The sequence below is a fragment of the Merops nubicus genome, unplaced genomic scaffold, assembly GCF_000691845.1.
Source record: "Merops nubicus isolate BGI_N331 unplaced genomic scaffold, ASM69184v1 scaffold5851, whole genome shotgun sequence".
NCBI lineage: Eukaryota > Metazoa > Chordata > Aves > Coraciiformes > Meropidae > Merops > Merops nubicus.
The window spans coordinates 97,061-113,384 of NW_008590182.1; the positions used below are offsets into that span (position 1 = coordinate 97,061).

Sequence of the window (16,324 nt, forward strand, 5' to 3'; positions counted from 1 at the left end):
CAACTCTGCAGCCATTGCTTTGGGGATTTTTTTTTTGCTAATGCTGATATGCTTGTTCTACAATTAGAACAGAACCAGCGTTTCAGAAGCTGAGCTTTAAACTTCAGTGTGGTTATTATGTATTTTTTACAGCCTAGGCAGGTTCTGCTGTGGTTAGCAGAACATTTCATCCATCTGGCAGGCAATTAGCAGGGCTCTGTGGATGTTTCTCCAAGGTGAGCCATCACCTCCCTGTGTGAGCTCTCTCTCATGCTCTGCCATTGACACATATCGCTCTCAGTAGAGCAGAATCCTCATTTCATCCCCAGGATTATGTCCTGGAGAACATTACAACTGGTTCCTCTTGAACCTTACCTTGTCACCAATCTCACGAGTACTGGCAGGACAAGACAGCTGTATTGCTAACCTGAGGAAAGGAGAACTGCCTTCCAGCTGGTTCCAGCACAGTAAGAGTATGTACCTGCAAAGTGCCACCCAGGGGAGAGTTTCCAAGAACTTCATAAAAGAGTGTATGACAAGAAAAAAAACCCAAACCCAGGCTCAGAAGCGGGTGAGGATGATCTAATTGTGCCTGAAAGCACAGAAATCAATATAGCCATCCTTTAAATCTAGTAAACCTGCAGTAGTTAACCAAAATTCACAGACTCCAGGATGTCTCTCTCCATGAATTCTCTCTCCACAAACGTGCAGGCAGCTCAAGTGTCCACAGTCAGCTGGTATTTCATTAAGTCTCTGTTTAACTTAAAATGAGATTTAAACAAACCTTTTGCCCTCGCAGTGTAACAGCATTCCTACCTCATCTGGCACCTGAGAGCAAGGTACCAAAGGGTTAATTAACATGCATTCCGTGCCTGGCTGAGGCAATATTAAATGGAAATCTCTGAACAGACAAGTGTCACCCAGAGCAATGGAAATAAATTGGGCGTCTCCTTCCACCCTCCAACTTTCTCTCCCTAGATTTGCTCAGAGCTCTCCCTGCTGCTTGTTCAGTAATTTCACGCTAGGCTGCTTAACAATGTAAGCATGGAGGCTCAATCTGAAACTGCACTTCCCCAATGTCACTTGTTTGTGAACACATGGCTGAGCCCAAAATTGCTTTTCATATTAGAGTGGTGCCTCCTGGCAGTGCTGGAGTTAAGGGTCTGTCAGAATTTCCATGATAACCCCCATTTTCTGGGGTGTAATACCACGACCACTTGCTACAGATAAACCTGGTCTGCAGGGTCACAGCAGACAAATGCTATTTTTAAAATTTCCTATCGAGTTTGCTTGGCTATTTTTAAGTTTAAGACACTTCACACTGATTTGAGGCCTCTTACTGGTCCAGGGTTTTCTTACCATGTCTTTAACTCCAGAACAAATTCAGATATACAACTCCAGCCTCCACCTAGCCCTGCAGCCTCAATCACTGCCAGAGGGTCTGCTCTACAGCCTTGGTGGGATATGGAGAGATTACAAACCCCAGCAGAGGGACCACTGCTTGAAAGCTGGTGGGGGACACAGAGGACAAATACAGAACTTTTCAGCATGAGGATTTCATTGTTCAGAGAATCATTTCAGTTGCCATTACTAGTAATTTAGTGGTGCTACCCCACTGGCACAGTGAGTTCATGTATTTTGTATTTCATGGCATATTTCATTTTTGTATTTCATGGCACAGCCCTAGTGTGCCTAACAGAAGATGCTTTTACACCACTCTGCTGTCAGAAATTATATAATAAAATCTGTTTATTTTAGAAAAAAAAAGAGAGCTCAAATGCCAAATTTGTTGGCTAACAGTGGAGTGTCCTTGAACCTACAGGCTGAATATTACTGAAAAAAATAAACAGGACAGACACTTCACCTCTCAGGAACCTGACCAGCTGAGCTTGTTTTCCATGGGATGAGCTTCTCAGATATTGATTATTGTGCCATTGTATATCCAAAGCACTCCTGCAGCTGATGAGGGAGGGTAGAGACTACCAAAGAGGGGAAAAAGCAGGAAAAAAGTCCTCTGGGGTGACAATCATCTTCCTTTTACAGCTGGGTTAATGATGTTAAGAAGGAAAAATAGTGAGGAACAGTATGGAGGGGTTTTTTTGTGACTCTATGAGATCCCATGAAGCCTGCAGTGCCAGAAACAGCACGAGCCTCCAGAAGCAAAAAGAGTGACTCACATTAGTCACAAAGCAGCCACTCAAGCTGATTAACACACAACACTGATCATTATCAAATATAATTCTATGCAGAAGGTTTCAGCTTGGCTCAAAAACAGCCAAAGGCATTACAGCAAAAAGCTGGAGGGTTATAAAAGGGATCTGTCAGGGACCCCAGGATCCCAAAGCTGAGAAGAGAATGACACCATTCAGTCATCATCTACCTTTTGCTACCCTCAGAAGATAAACCTTTGTAAAGGAAAAATGGGCATCACTACATTGTTCCAGAGCAAGCCACAGAGGTGCCTGCAGCCCGTGCTGAACAGAGCTGGTTTAGCCCAGAAGAAAGCATTAGGATGCATCACAAAAGTTACAGATTCAAGCTGAGTTGATAGAAAAACACCCAAAAAAGTAAATGAAGGAGATATTATAAATGCTATTCTGGAGTGAAAATTAAATCTGCCCTTCTGCAAAGGAACACGTGAGGCAACTTTCAAATGCTACCCCCTCTGTAATTGTTTAACCTTTCCCCAAAGACTGCGTGGATCTGATCCTCAATTTAAAAATCCACAGCTCCTGCTGTATCAGTTATGCTGATCAGTTCTACTTCACACTTCAAACCAAGAGAATGCCATATGTGTGCTGCCTTCAGAGCTGCCAAAAGGAACAAAACACACAACAACTTTGCCCTGATGAGAAACAGCCACGCAGAGTCATCCAGCATGACTCTCCTCTTCCAACTTAACTGAGTGGATAGACCTGAGAAATTCTGCTCTCTTCAGAAGGTTATTACCATAGTCTTATTACAGCTTAAAAGTATTTCCAGCTTATTGCTTCCCCTTCAGTGTGTACCTAATGAATTGTACTCGGTTACATCAGTCACCTTATTCACTGTGAAATGCAGTTTAGATGCATAGAAAAGTAATCCTAACTTACAAAGTCTCCAAACCACCTCTTCACAAGGCGTAGGTAACATCTAGCATTTGAGAAGTCATTACTAGGCCCTCAAAATGATCAAAAAATTATCATAAAACAGCAACATGGCACAACGAAAGAGAATGTTGTCCCAAAACCAGCATTTCCCCTTTTGTTCTTAAGTCTCCCACTCTCATTCTTCCATGTTTCATGAGCTAGTGGTTTTAAGGAACCTTTCATCCCAACAGACACCTACTTGGGTTGCCATTTTCCCATAGTCAATCCATCTCAAAGTGGCAAAGTTGGTAGACTCAGCACAGTTGAAGCCGTGATTGAAGCCAGCGTGGTAACCATAGGGAAATGTAATCATGAACTCTCCAGCTTCCTGGGTGATCTGAAAACAAACACAAAAGGAAGAGATACCCCATAGATCAGTTCATGTAGCAACCTGAAAACAAAGACCAATTAAAATAAAATGCACAGGTTAAATCTCTGTCTCAGCTGGAGGGTGGGCAGAGCTGTCCCTGCCAACTCGTGGCCGAACCTAGAGCAATTTCTGGTTAACTGCAGAAACACCAAAATTTCCATTAAGGATAAAGACAGAACAATGGATGGAAGAGGTCACAAGATCTGAACTATTTAGACTCTCAGGCTCCAGTTACAAAAAGAATCACAGGCTGCAGCATTCCACAGATCAATAAATCTTTAGATCGTGACCACTTGAGCTGTGCCTAAGCCCAAATTTCCATTCTCCCCCTCATGCTGTTGGAGCCAAGAAAACTGGATCTCCCTCCTAATGTGCACTCTGCATGGCAAAGTCTCACTGAAGTACCCACTGCCTTCCACTGCTTCTATTTCCACATTTATCAGTCTTACTCTCACTTGTTCACCTGTAAGTCAAACAACCTGAAAACTACAGCCCAACATTTGTCTCCTTAAGTAAAATTAAATCAATGATAAGCATTATGGACATTATTAATATAAGGGTTAAAAACTCTGCAGATTACAGTTGTAATCAGAAGCCAATTCATTCGTGATGCTTCTACAAAATCCTCTTTTTACATCGTACACAGAGAAGATATTGGGGGAAAAAAGGAATTTAATTGTTAGAGATCATGAGAGCAACTGGCAGTGACAGGGTGAGCACGAAGCCATCCTGCCAGCCCAGCTCTCTAGCTCAGCCAGCGTGTGACAGCACCTCCCTCCTACACATCAGGAAAGAGGCACAACTTGACCTTCCCTGTCTTTCCAACCCAGAAGTGCTGACAGACCTTCCACAGCAGTCACATGCCAAGCAACTCCACTTGGATTCCTTCCCACCAGCAGTAACTCACCACGCAGCAGTTCAGAGCCTGCAGAGGTTTCAAAGAACTTCCACTTACAAACACCAGGATGGGTCCAAACAGAAAATGTCACCAGAAAGAAGCTAAAACATTCACCCAGCTGGCTGGACTGACTCCTAAACTTCCTAACGTTAGTAAAGTTAGTAGAATAATTTTAAAAGATAATAAAAACTGGGTTTTTTTAGAATATTCTGAGGTATTTCTGGAGGAGAGGTGCTGAAGTCCAGCCTGCACCCAGCTCCACAAAGCATCCTCCCATCCAGCCCCCTCCACAAATCAAAGCAGAGTGGTAGGTTGCTAACTTCAGAAGAAGGAAAGATTATGTTTCTGTCAGGAAATCTACATCCTGGTGTCTTCATTTCAAGCCCACAGTGTATGTCCTCCATGTCACTGCTGTCAACATTATCCCTACAATAAATTAGAAAGCACTCAAGATGATGGATAGGCCATGCAGAAAAGTAATAACTATTGAAGGAAAGCCAGCACAAACTGCCACTCATGGAGAAAGCCCTAAATTTACTGACTTCTGCAAGCTCTCGAGCAATAAATGGAGAGATCAATAGGAGATTACAGAAATACACATTTTTAATTATTAAAGAGCCCTAGTATTGACCTGTTTCTTTTTTTCCAGAAGTAAATACCATTATAGAGATTTATACTGAATGGTGCCTATTCACTTCATTGAAATCTGCCAAGAATTCAGATGGAGGGATCCTATCTCTCTCTCTAAAGGAAAATGGCACATGCTCTCCAGTTCTGGATATCAGTGATCCTCCTTCAAAAGCTGCTATTTCAGGACAGGAGGTATTCAGATATAGGCTGCTCAGACTGAAGAGATCTCCTCCTCCTTTTTACATTTAAAAACATCCTTCCACTGAGTGCCATAGAGAAGAAAGTACCAGTCACAAAAAAAAAACACTTTCCCGCCTGCATGCTGTACATCAGGATTAGGAATGATACTTATGTAACATGTTAATAGCCCATCTTGCTTCAAAAATAAAGTTTGGGTTTGACATTAATACTGTCCTTTATGTGCACACTGGTCTCTCCTGGGTTTTTGGTAAAAATTAGGGAGACAAAAATCAGATTCTTAGCACTAAGATTTCTCCATATCCTCAGTAGGAAGGAGACACCAGATGTCAATCTGGAGAAAACCTTCATGTCACAAATCAAAATATTCACAGTGGGAAGCCAAGCTAAGCAGGAAAAGACTTTTTACCAAGCAATAAACTAGAAATGCCCTTATTAAAACCAGTTTGCACCCCATCCCTATCACCATACAGCTCAGCAAAGATGACCTGGGATAAGTTTGGGAGAGAATTTTTCCTCTGTTGCCTTCCTACAAACTCTCATTTGGTTATGGATCAGAAACCACTCAGTGCACAATTATTAGTCAACGCCACCTTCCTCAGGTAGATGGAAAAATCAAACCTATAACAACATATTATTCCAGAGAAAAATATGCCCACCTACAACATTCAAATATTTCATGTCCTGCAAGAATTTCCTCCACATTCTGACCTCCAGCAGACCCAAGAGCACTGCTCCAACATGCTGCTTGAACGAAACAGCAGAAATTAATTCCCATTTCCCAGGCCAGCTTCCCTTGAGCAGCAAGTGTGCACCAACAGGTACTTTCAAATTTCTATTTTCAGCTTCTTTAGATAAGCAGCGTGTGCTTTTTAGGCTCTGCTCAGCCAATTATTGCACCACTTATGGCTTCTGGTTACAAACTTCATAAGGAAAACACCACAAGAAGCAGCAAGACACAGCATTCAACCAATACTGAAGCAGAAATAAGAAGAATAAATCCTTAAACTTTACAGTTTAGGCCAACATACAAAGATAAAGTCAGACAGATTTTTCAGGAGCTTGCAACAGCTACAGCTTTTTGTTCTCTTTTCTGACTATGGTTATAGGGAATGTTTTTTTCTCCTCTATCAAAAGTTATTTCTCAGAGGGGCATTTATGTATTAAACTGAGATGTTTCCCATATTGCAGTCCACATATCCACTTTCCTGAAATTTGTAAAGCAAAAAGCCTTATCAAAAAAATTCAGATCCCTCAATTGGCTATTTTCATTGGATTATTTTCCACCCTGGGTAGCAGGTACCTGTGTTTTCACACTTGGGAATTAGGTTCCACAGATAGAATTACAAGAAAAACGGTTTGTTGCTCTCTATGAGCAATTTAATATCAACCATCATGTGCAAACTAGGCCAAGTCTAGCCACTGATGTTGAACCATAAGCACCACATTGCTTCATGTAAGTCTCCTCTGCACTGACAGCAAGCTCAGCTGACAAGCCAGATGATTACACTTCAAATTTCATTCATCAAAGCCTTCCACTAGGAAAAATGAAAGTCTCTGGAGCAGTAAATTGAATGAATTCACAGGTTTTATGCTATAAAAGAGCCAAGGTCTTTTACTTCCATCTCGAAGAATCACCAGGCTCATCAAGTAGGTGCTACGCTTTGTCTCAGATGGACTAACTCTAACAAAACTATGCTTAAAAAAAAATAAATTAAAAAAATCAGAATTTAAGAGTTCTTAAAGATGGTCACGTTACCTACAGGTGCTGATGCAAAAGGGATTGGGAAGGATGAAATCAGTTTGAACCAGGCAGTCTCTGGCACTTCCCACTGGAGTTAAAGAGTCCCAGCACCTCTCACTCCACCCCTTTCCCACATCCAAAGACCCCCTGGCAGGAAGGGCTCTGCATGCCACTGACACACAGCAGCAGCAGCTCTTTGACTGATTCTGCAGATACTAAATCCGTGGTAAGCATGCTTGGCTGAGGAGATTTACTTCTTGCCAGAAGCCTTTAAGAATAAGCACATTAAAACGATCATACCAAACAAACATGACCCTTCCTCTCCAATAAGAGGACTTAAGGGATTCGTGGATCCTCGCTGGCTCAGGGCAGAACAAATGCTTACACAACAGAGAACCTGCACATCTAACTCCAGGTTTTGGTTCACTCTGGATCCAGGAGAAGCAAAGTCTGTGTTTAAGAATTTCCAGTGAGTTATGCTGCCTATTGATAAGCCATGGCATCCTTCTTACAGTTTGCCCCTCTCTGCCTGGAGAGGTTCCCTAACTGACAAAGTTAGTTCTCCTGAAAGCTTTTATTGAAGAGAAGCACTTCACAGAAGGTGTCTCAGCCAAACCACAAATCCTCCTTTCCAGGCAAGCACCTGGTTTAAAGCGATAGGACACATTTAGCATAATAATGCACTTAGAAATTAAGCAAATTGCTCCTCAGAGGCTGGGGATTGATTGTTTCCTTTAAAAAAAAAAAAAAAAAAAAAAAAAGGGGCTGCTGGGCTTTGTGCACCTCAACAAGTGTCTTTGATGCCTCCTTTGTACATACCCTGTCGAAAGGGATGCCATACTTCTTCAGGATGGAGGGGGAGATGAGGGTCATCTTGTGACGCAGGAAAGCATCACATCCCTGAGAGCTTCCTGGAAAAAATCCTGTGGAGACATTGAGAAGAGGAGGATCAGTGAAGCAATACTACAGCCACTCAATTTATTCAAGCAGAGACAAGCTGTCAAAATGAAAACTTGACTAAATAGAATCATAGAATCATTAAGGTTGAAAAATACCTTTGAGATCACTGAGTCCAAGTGTCAACCTAACACTGCCAGGTCCCCACTGCCCCGTGTCCCTCACCCCACATCTCCACAGCCTGGAAACCCCTCCAGGGGTGGGGACTCCACCACTGCCCTGGGCAGCCTGGCACAGCCCTGGGCAACCCTTCAGGGCAAGAAATTGTTCCTCAGGGACAACCTCAACCTCCCCTGGGGCAACTTGAGGCCGTTTCCTCTTGTCCTGTCCCTTGTTCCTTGGGAGCAGAGCCCGACCCCCCCTGGCTCCAGGCTCCTGTCAGGAGCTGTGCAGAGCCAGAAGGTCTCCCCTGAGCCTCCTTTGCTCCAGGCTCAGCACCCCCAGCTCCCTCAGCTGCTCCTCCCCACACTTGGCCTCTAGACCCTTCCCCAGCTTCACTGCCCTTCTCTGGCCATGCTCCAGCTCCCTCAGGTCCTTCTTGAAGTGAGGGGCCCAAAACTGACCCCAGGATTCAAGGGGCAGCCTCCCCAGTGCCCAGTACAGGGGCATAAATACTTTACACAGATCAAAGCAATAGGCATACATCTAGAGATGTCAGTAATGTGCACATCCCTCATTGTTTAAAATACCATGTAAATTTTGTGACAAAAACTTGCATGCTGAGGCACATAAGTCTAAATTCCACTCAAGTTGAGAGTAGGCATCTAAGTTTTCTGTGTCTGGGAATAAGTATCTTGGTCAAAATTTCAGTAAAACCCTAGCAAATGAAGAAACAGAACCTGTCTCTCTCAAGTTTTGGCTGACACCTAAACCCTAAACCACCTTTTTTTCTGAATACAGACAGGGAAAAATTATGCACAACATGCTCCAAACACTGCCCAGTCCTTTGTATCCCTTCTCTGACAGATTGCTATATTATTCTTGGGAAAGCAAAACAACTCCTAAGACTCCAGATTGATTTGCACTAGGTACCACCCCCTAAAATAAAAATAAGCATGTAAATATTAATGACCAGTCAAAAGAAGGGAAGGAAACAAAACATCTTCTTGTGAGGGATGAGGGACTCTCACCCATGGGTCACTAACAAGCCTGGCAGAGGCACCATCTGACTCAGCACCTCCGTGCTATTAGGTGTTAAAAATTTCTACCACAGCTACAAGATACACACTAATCTCTTGGAACAAATCACAGAGAATTTAAAACATTAAAACAGTGGTAAAAACTGACCAAATCCCTTGAGGTTGGCACTCTGCTCCCAGAGACATCAGCTCAACCAAAGTAACAGCATTTTCTTCAAGCCCCTGTGTTTCACTCCAAGTGGGTGACTCAATAACAAATTATGTGTTTATGGGGATTAAAAACCATCACCATTTAGGAAAATAAATAACCCAAGCTCTGGAAACAAAACTAATTGATGAGACATAATGGAAGGGGTTTCAGAAAGTGAAAAGGATTACTGGATTCCAGATTTTCTTATATTTTTTTTGTACTAAAAGCATTTCCATTAAAATTATGACTGTCTGCTACCCAGCCTGTCGTCCTTCTCTGCAGTCCCTCTTTTTAATGCACAGTTTAAGAGGCTCTCATTAAAGCTACTAATAAAGAAGCACATTTTAAGTGATTAGCACCAATAACATGGCAACACATTAACATTCTCTCCATGGGCTCCAGAGCTCTCCCAGCGAGCCCATTTACAGCTCAGCTATTCATTTGCCATATTAATTGCACACTCATTTCTCCATGGTAAACTTCTTCCCAGTCCCAACCACTGACACACGGGGCAGGGACAATGGTCAGGCAGTTTTAAAACATCACCCAACCCGACTTCCAAAAGGGACTGGGTGACAAAACCCTAAAATAAAGATGAGATCATTGACAATTTGTTCCTGGTTTCTACAGAGCCAGAGGTTGATGTGCCTCAAAAATTGACCATCAGTAAAAATAAGCTACAAATGAGAGGAGACTTGGTATTCCTTAGACTTTGGGGTGGTATTTCAGATTCTACAGAACCCAGGTCACATGGATTTACTTTTTCATCTATTAAAAAATCAGTAACTTTTATAAAACCTGGCAAATGACTACAGTCAACTGTAGCTTTGAAATGCAACGTTTCTGAGCAGCAATTTTCAATATTATTTGTATTTAGGGATCATGGCTCTCAGTGCACAGGAAAACAACACTACCATGCCCTAGGACATTATCCCCATTTATTCTACATTTATCCTACACACCCAGCTGCTCCCTTCAGCACCCTCCCCTTTTTTATAGGTTATGAAACAGTCAATAGAATGTCAGACTGTCTGCAAGAAATGCCATTATTTGCCTGCTTTCTGGAAAAACAGGACCAGAACTTTTTCTCCTCTGCATCAGAATACAGCCTTCCAGATTTTCCTGTCTGCTTCTGCTGCACTAACTTCAACAACAAATTTAAATCATTCAAGTATGGCTCACTGGAGATGAAACACATAGATTTTGAGTTAATTATTCTGGGATAGGAGCTTTTTTTAGATGGGTGGCAACTAGAACATTTGCAAGTGGATGGAAATAGCAACAAAACCCAAATGAAACATCAACAAATTAAAAAATAGACACTTCTGCAGTCAGACACCTTCCCTGAAGGTCCCAACGTTACCAACTGGAAAGGAGCAGAAATGCCAAGGGCAGGCTGGTGAAGGCTGCACCCACTGCTCGTGCTGGGGTGGTTGGGTGCTACCAGATGGCAGCCAGTCAGCCAGAATTCACAGCATCACTAAGGTTGGAAAAGACCTCTAAGATGATCAAGTCCAACCATCACCTAACACTACCACGACCTCCACTCACACACGAGCTGTACTCACAGGCAGCCAAGGCTGGTGCTTTGTATGGCCAAAACTGTACAGCCAGCCTGGTGAGAAATGGTGGAAGCCCATCACAGCTGAAGCTAGCCCTGCTTTTTGGTTTTTTCCTCCCCTTTCCTTTAGATTTTCCCCTACTTTCCTCCCCCCCTTTTTTTTTTTAAGATGGCCTTTGTTATACTGAAAAGACAAAGGAGGATGAAGTTGGAATTTAGGTTGGCTATAAGGAAAAATTTCTTCCCCAAAAGGGTTGTCCAGGGCAGTGGTGGAGTCCCCACCCCTGGAGGGGTTTCCAAGCTGTGGAGATGTGGTGTGAGGGACACGGGGCAGTGGGGACCTGGCAGTGCTGGGGAAGGGTTGGATTTGGTGATCTTAAAGGTTTTTTTCAACCAGAACGATTCTGATCCTTTGAATGAAAGGAAAGTCACTAAATACAATGAGTATCATCACAAAGCAACATGAGAACTCCACTAGCTATTCTCCACCAACGCTGCTGCTGAAGTTGTAAGCAGTTTCCTCCTTAAGTCTCAAAATAATCAATGCTAATGTTGTCTATGTAGCCTTTATAGTATAGGAAGGAAGAATAGTTCCTACCACCCTTTTTACCCCCACAGAATGTGTGCCTGGGGGTGTCAGGAAGACCTCCCCAAGCTGTACTTCACAGAGCAGGGACAGCAGTTCTCCCCTCCCCATGACACACCTCACATTACACAGGGAGATCACAGTAGGTCTTTTATTAAACCCGTTCTCCAGACATGGAAGCATTTGGTCTCAATGCCTCAAAATCCAAGGTTTGTTTCCATCAATTCTAGTTAGGGTCATGATGTGTCAGAAGACCAAGGCTTTGAGAAACCAGCTGCACTAGTAGGAAAGCTCACTGACAATTGTTCTGACTCTGAAGCTGTTACACCAATGCAGCAGGTTGATCAAGCAGCAATTCCAAGAGTAAATGGTGACAGCCAGTTCAAGGCCAATTAATTCTTTATAGATAGATAGAAGAAATTTTGTACAATGATGGTGATGAAACACTGGAACAATAGGTACAGATAGGTGGCTCTGAGCAACCTGCTCTGGTTGAATGTGCCCCAGCTCACTGCATGGGGGTTGGACTAGATGACCTTTGAAAGTCTCTTCCAACCCAAACCATTCCACGATTCTCTGATAAACACGTTTCACAATCCAGGGTAGGATTCTCCCCTGGGATGCTCCAGTTTTCACTGAGAAGGAACCCGTGAGTTCCACATGGAGGAGGAAGCAGAGCTTACCTTTTGCCAGGCGTTCCAATCTCTTGCCATGTTCTGGAGGTATGGCATACCTAGGAAAAAGTTAACACATGAGAAAAATAAACCACCCAGCCCATAGATCATTTTATAATATAAAAACACTGAAAGAAAGAGCCTAGAAACAAGCATGGTAATAACTTTCAGCACAGCACACTCGCAATTAATGTCTGGAAATAACTAAGATGTAAGTCTGGAAGGTATCAGTAACACATAATACATGGAAGAAAGCCAGTGCTTTAATAAAAGCCCTTCGACGTGTTATACGATGTGTGTTATTTCCCTGCAATGTTTCTAAGCAGAATCACACGACTTCACAGGGTAGAAGGAAAACTGAGAGGACAAAGTGATGACGCAGCAGGGGAAAAAAAAAAACAGAAATAAATCAGTATAGGGAACAGCAGGTGTGTTTTCTGCTGAAAAGATATCTGCAAAATAAAACCACGAGGCTGCGCCGAAGATAACACGCAAGAAATCCTGGATGGGCTGAAAAGGTGTGGAGGAGGGTCTGTGTGCTCTGGTGCATCTACAGCAAATTAAGATAAGCTTTGCCAAAGAAAACTCTCTGTAAATATTTTTAATTTTAGTCAAAAAAGTAAATACTCTTCACAAGGGCTGAAGAAGTCAGTTATCTGATGGGAAAGAATTAAACTGATAATTTTCTTGATGAGTTGAAGCCAACAGCAGTCTTCTGAGGAAGCCAACATTAAAGGACATAAGGAACAACTTTGACACTTTTTAAAGACACTTTTGTTGGAAAAGGGATAAAAAGGGTGCAAAACAATTTGATCTAAATGGTTTTTCTTCCACAAGCATGAAGCATTGAATATAATACTGGAAAAACAATCAACTGCCTAAAGTCACAGGCGAGCCTCAGTGTGATGTGTGATGATTATTTACAGAAATCAGCCAAGTTTCAAATGGATGGGGTTTTTTTTACAAGTTATTAGTTACTTTACTGCTTTGAAGTTACACCACCTCAATACTCACAGAAGCCAAAATCAGAAAACTAAGATTTTAGGCATCCAGGTTACAACAAGTAGTAAATATAGTGACACACTTCAGTGTGTTTAAGGTGATGACACACGTGATAATGTCAATGGAATTCTGTAAACTGTTGCTCACATACTGCAACAAACCCAACAGGCCTCTCGTGCCATTTTCTGTAGCAGAGAACTCTGAAAATTTACATTTGTGAATATGACATTTATTTCCAGCTATAACTTTGGTTCCCTGTGATTAATAAAAAGGGCATTATTTTTGTTATTTCCAATAAAGATGTCAAATCCATCATGTCTCAATAGAACAAGCTGAAAACAGGATATTGTAGCGGGCAACTGCACTAGCTCAACAACAGGTCAAGAGTACTGCTCTGCTTCTGATAGGATCTCTCAAAATACACCTGATTTTTACTTTCAGCCAGCCCACTTGTTCAGCTTCTCCATTTTCAAGCCTAAAATTTATCTATAATGTAAGGAGAAGTAGACAGAAGTTATATCCTGCCTTGCTTTTGTACAAACCCCAAATTTACCTGTTGTGCTAAGGGATAAGACAGGGCAGAAATCCTACACAGGATGCTTCAGGATTTAGGCATTATGCCCATTTAAACTGAAACCATAAAAAAGAAACACTATGTAACACCTAATCTTGTAAAATTAATAAATATAGCAATGGACTCCAAACATCCTCTGACCAAAGTTTGACAGTGCCTTAAATTGCATAATTATCCAACAATTCAATTTCATTTGTCTGGGACAAAGCTAGGAGCTTTCTTTTTACAAAGACCATTCATCACTTACATAAATGTGATAAAACTAATCCTGATCCAAAGCTCCTTTGTGGGATTAATGTCCCTTAAAACAGGGAAATGAGACATTCCATTCCTTCTGGGAAAAATGCTGAAGGATTGGGAAAGAACTCATTTATGGCTACAAGGCTGCCGATGATTAATGTAATATCCCCAGTCTACAATGCAACCTTCACTTAATTAGTGCCTGTAATTGGGAGTTGTAAAGATAAGATTAATTGAATCTTGAGGATGTTAAAAGTTTAATACATTGGAACATGGTTATTGTGTTATCTGAAACTGCAGACTGCAAAAAGCCAAGCGGAGCTTTAGAGAACGGTCCGTGGAGAGACACAGAAAAAGGATTTTGTTGGAGAGAGACCAGCAAGAGGAAGAATTTCCAGCTTATAAAAAAGAACTATATGTAGAAATATCCAAATGAGAATACCCTACCACAGAACAGCTTCTTGGTAACGGCCAACTCCAATTTTAGACATTAACTTTCTTGTTTGGGCCAGTCTTTCAGGAAGCAGCGCCTGGACATCCTTATATATTTATTCTCAGGAATTCAAACCATGAACTGCAGCAGAGAATTAGAAGTAGGCTAAATTCTACCTCAAGTTGCACTCACAAATCTGACTGATTTACATAAAGATAGGCAATAAAGAATGAATTTGGGCTGCTATTTAAAAGCAGGATGAGAAACAGAAGGCTTCTGGAAGTATGGCACAGATTGAGCTAGCTAGCTCTGTCTAGACATAAAATGATTGATTACAAGGTGGAAGAACAATGGAGGAGACATGGAAAGATTAGAAATTGCTGCAATCAGAGGAGTACTGTTATGGAGCATATAAACATCCACCGAGGGCTGGCTCCTGTGCACGACCTTATGGTACCATCCTCTTGCTTTCACCATGAAAAACAGCCAGGCACTTGTTGGGGACAAAAATTCTTGAGAGATGCAAGTGGCTAAATGCTGTCATTGGGTAGGATTTCCTACCATACCTCTTGTACCCACAGGCTGAGGTTCAGATCAACAGCAAAACGTCTTGAATTCCAGTGACAACTGACAAGATTACACATTGTAAAGTATATCCAGTAATTTCCTTTTCTCTGTGTGTGACTCTGAATGCTTTAAGATTTTATTCTGTCAGACAGTGTGGTTATTTTACCTTCCTCAGCCCAAATAGAAATGTAGCAGGTTTCTGCTCAAAATATATCAAGAAGTCCCACCCTATCAAAATCTTTAGGAAAAAAAAAAAGCCCCAAACCCAACAAAAACTACACGTAAAATTATTTTTCTTCTCTATCCCATTAAGATCATAGCACAAATGCATTCCTCAAAGACAAGGAGAGAGTAGAAAAAAAAATCAAAATAAGCAAAATACCATTTTTGTATCCACTGGCCAAAACAGGCTGAGTATCCACAAGCTGGGCTGTGTCGAGATGATCAGACCAAGAGCTCCTGATGCCTCACCTCTGCTGACAGAGGCAGTTCTGGAACATCTCTCTGCCTGAGGAAAACTGAATTGGATGGAGAGCAGGACTAACTTTGATCCAGCCTCGAGCAGACACCTCCTTTTAACCACAGCAAAGATGGAGCAAGGTTTTTCCATTGCCCCAAACAACCTACACTAAAGAGAAGTGATGGTGGCAGTGTAAATATTTTAACAGCCCTTCTTAAGAGCCATCTTTTTATAGACTATTTCTGCTTCAGAGAAAACATCTGCACCAGCCAACAGAAAACACCAGTGCTGAAAAGGCTGACCTTGAGCCACTCCAGTCCCTTCTGGTTCAACCTGGTTCCACAATAAAAGCCAAGTCTAGGTAAATAGTGCTAAGCCAGCAACCGTTTGAAGATTTATCAAACTTCCAAGAAACTGGGCTTGCAAACAGACCAAGAGACTAATGCCTTAAGCAGGTACTTCCAGGGGTCAGCCCTGCAGCAGTTGACCAAGACGAAGGGCCAAGCTTCACTTGAAAACCTGCCACTCAGCAATTTGTGGGATTACAGCATGAATAATGTGTCTTGCTGCTTTGCCAGGGAACAGAAGATTTACAGAACGGGGGAAAAGAAAATATCTGAAGATAAAAAAAAAAAACTTATAGCTGTGTGACTCAAATGTCATCTTACCCTGAAGACAACAATCTGAACGTAATATACTGATCCTTTTAAATTACCTTTTTCTACTCTTTCTACCAAATCAAAAGAAGGTCCATGAAATGGATTAAGTATCACTTGTACAAATACAGAACTGACTGTTCTACCTGAAAGACTTTCAGCTTCCAAACTTTTCTCATAAAACCTAGTTCCAGCACTTCTGATCTATGCTTCCACGTCATCTTCTGAGTTCTTGAGTATCCTGCAAAACTCTGGCTGTAATTACCAGACATCAGGGTCACAGATCCAGAAGATGCTTGCCCCAAAGCTACAGATGTCTTGGACAATCATTTCCCTAC

The 16,324-nt window shown here is 42.0% G+C and overlaps 1 protein-coding gene across 1 annotated transcript in view; it reads right to left on the reverse strand.

Moving 5' to 3' along the window:
- The window catches only part of KDM4B (lysine (K)-specific demethylase 4B), a 76,049-nt gene that overhangs the window by 41,438 nt on the left and 18,287 nt on the right, over positions 1 to 16,324 (reverse strand). The window contains exons 5-7 of the mRNA XM_008949832.1: positions 12,064 to 12,113; positions 7,767 to 7,870; positions 3,307 to 3,444 (exon numbers count right to left, since the gene is read on the reverse strand). Of these exons, the coding sequence (XP_008948080.1) occupies positions 3,307 to 3,444; positions 7,767 to 7,870; positions 12,064 to 12,113 (292 nt within the window). The remainder of the gene's footprint in view (positions 1 to 3,306; positions 3,445 to 7,766; positions 7,871 to 12,063; positions 12,114 to 16,324) is intronic.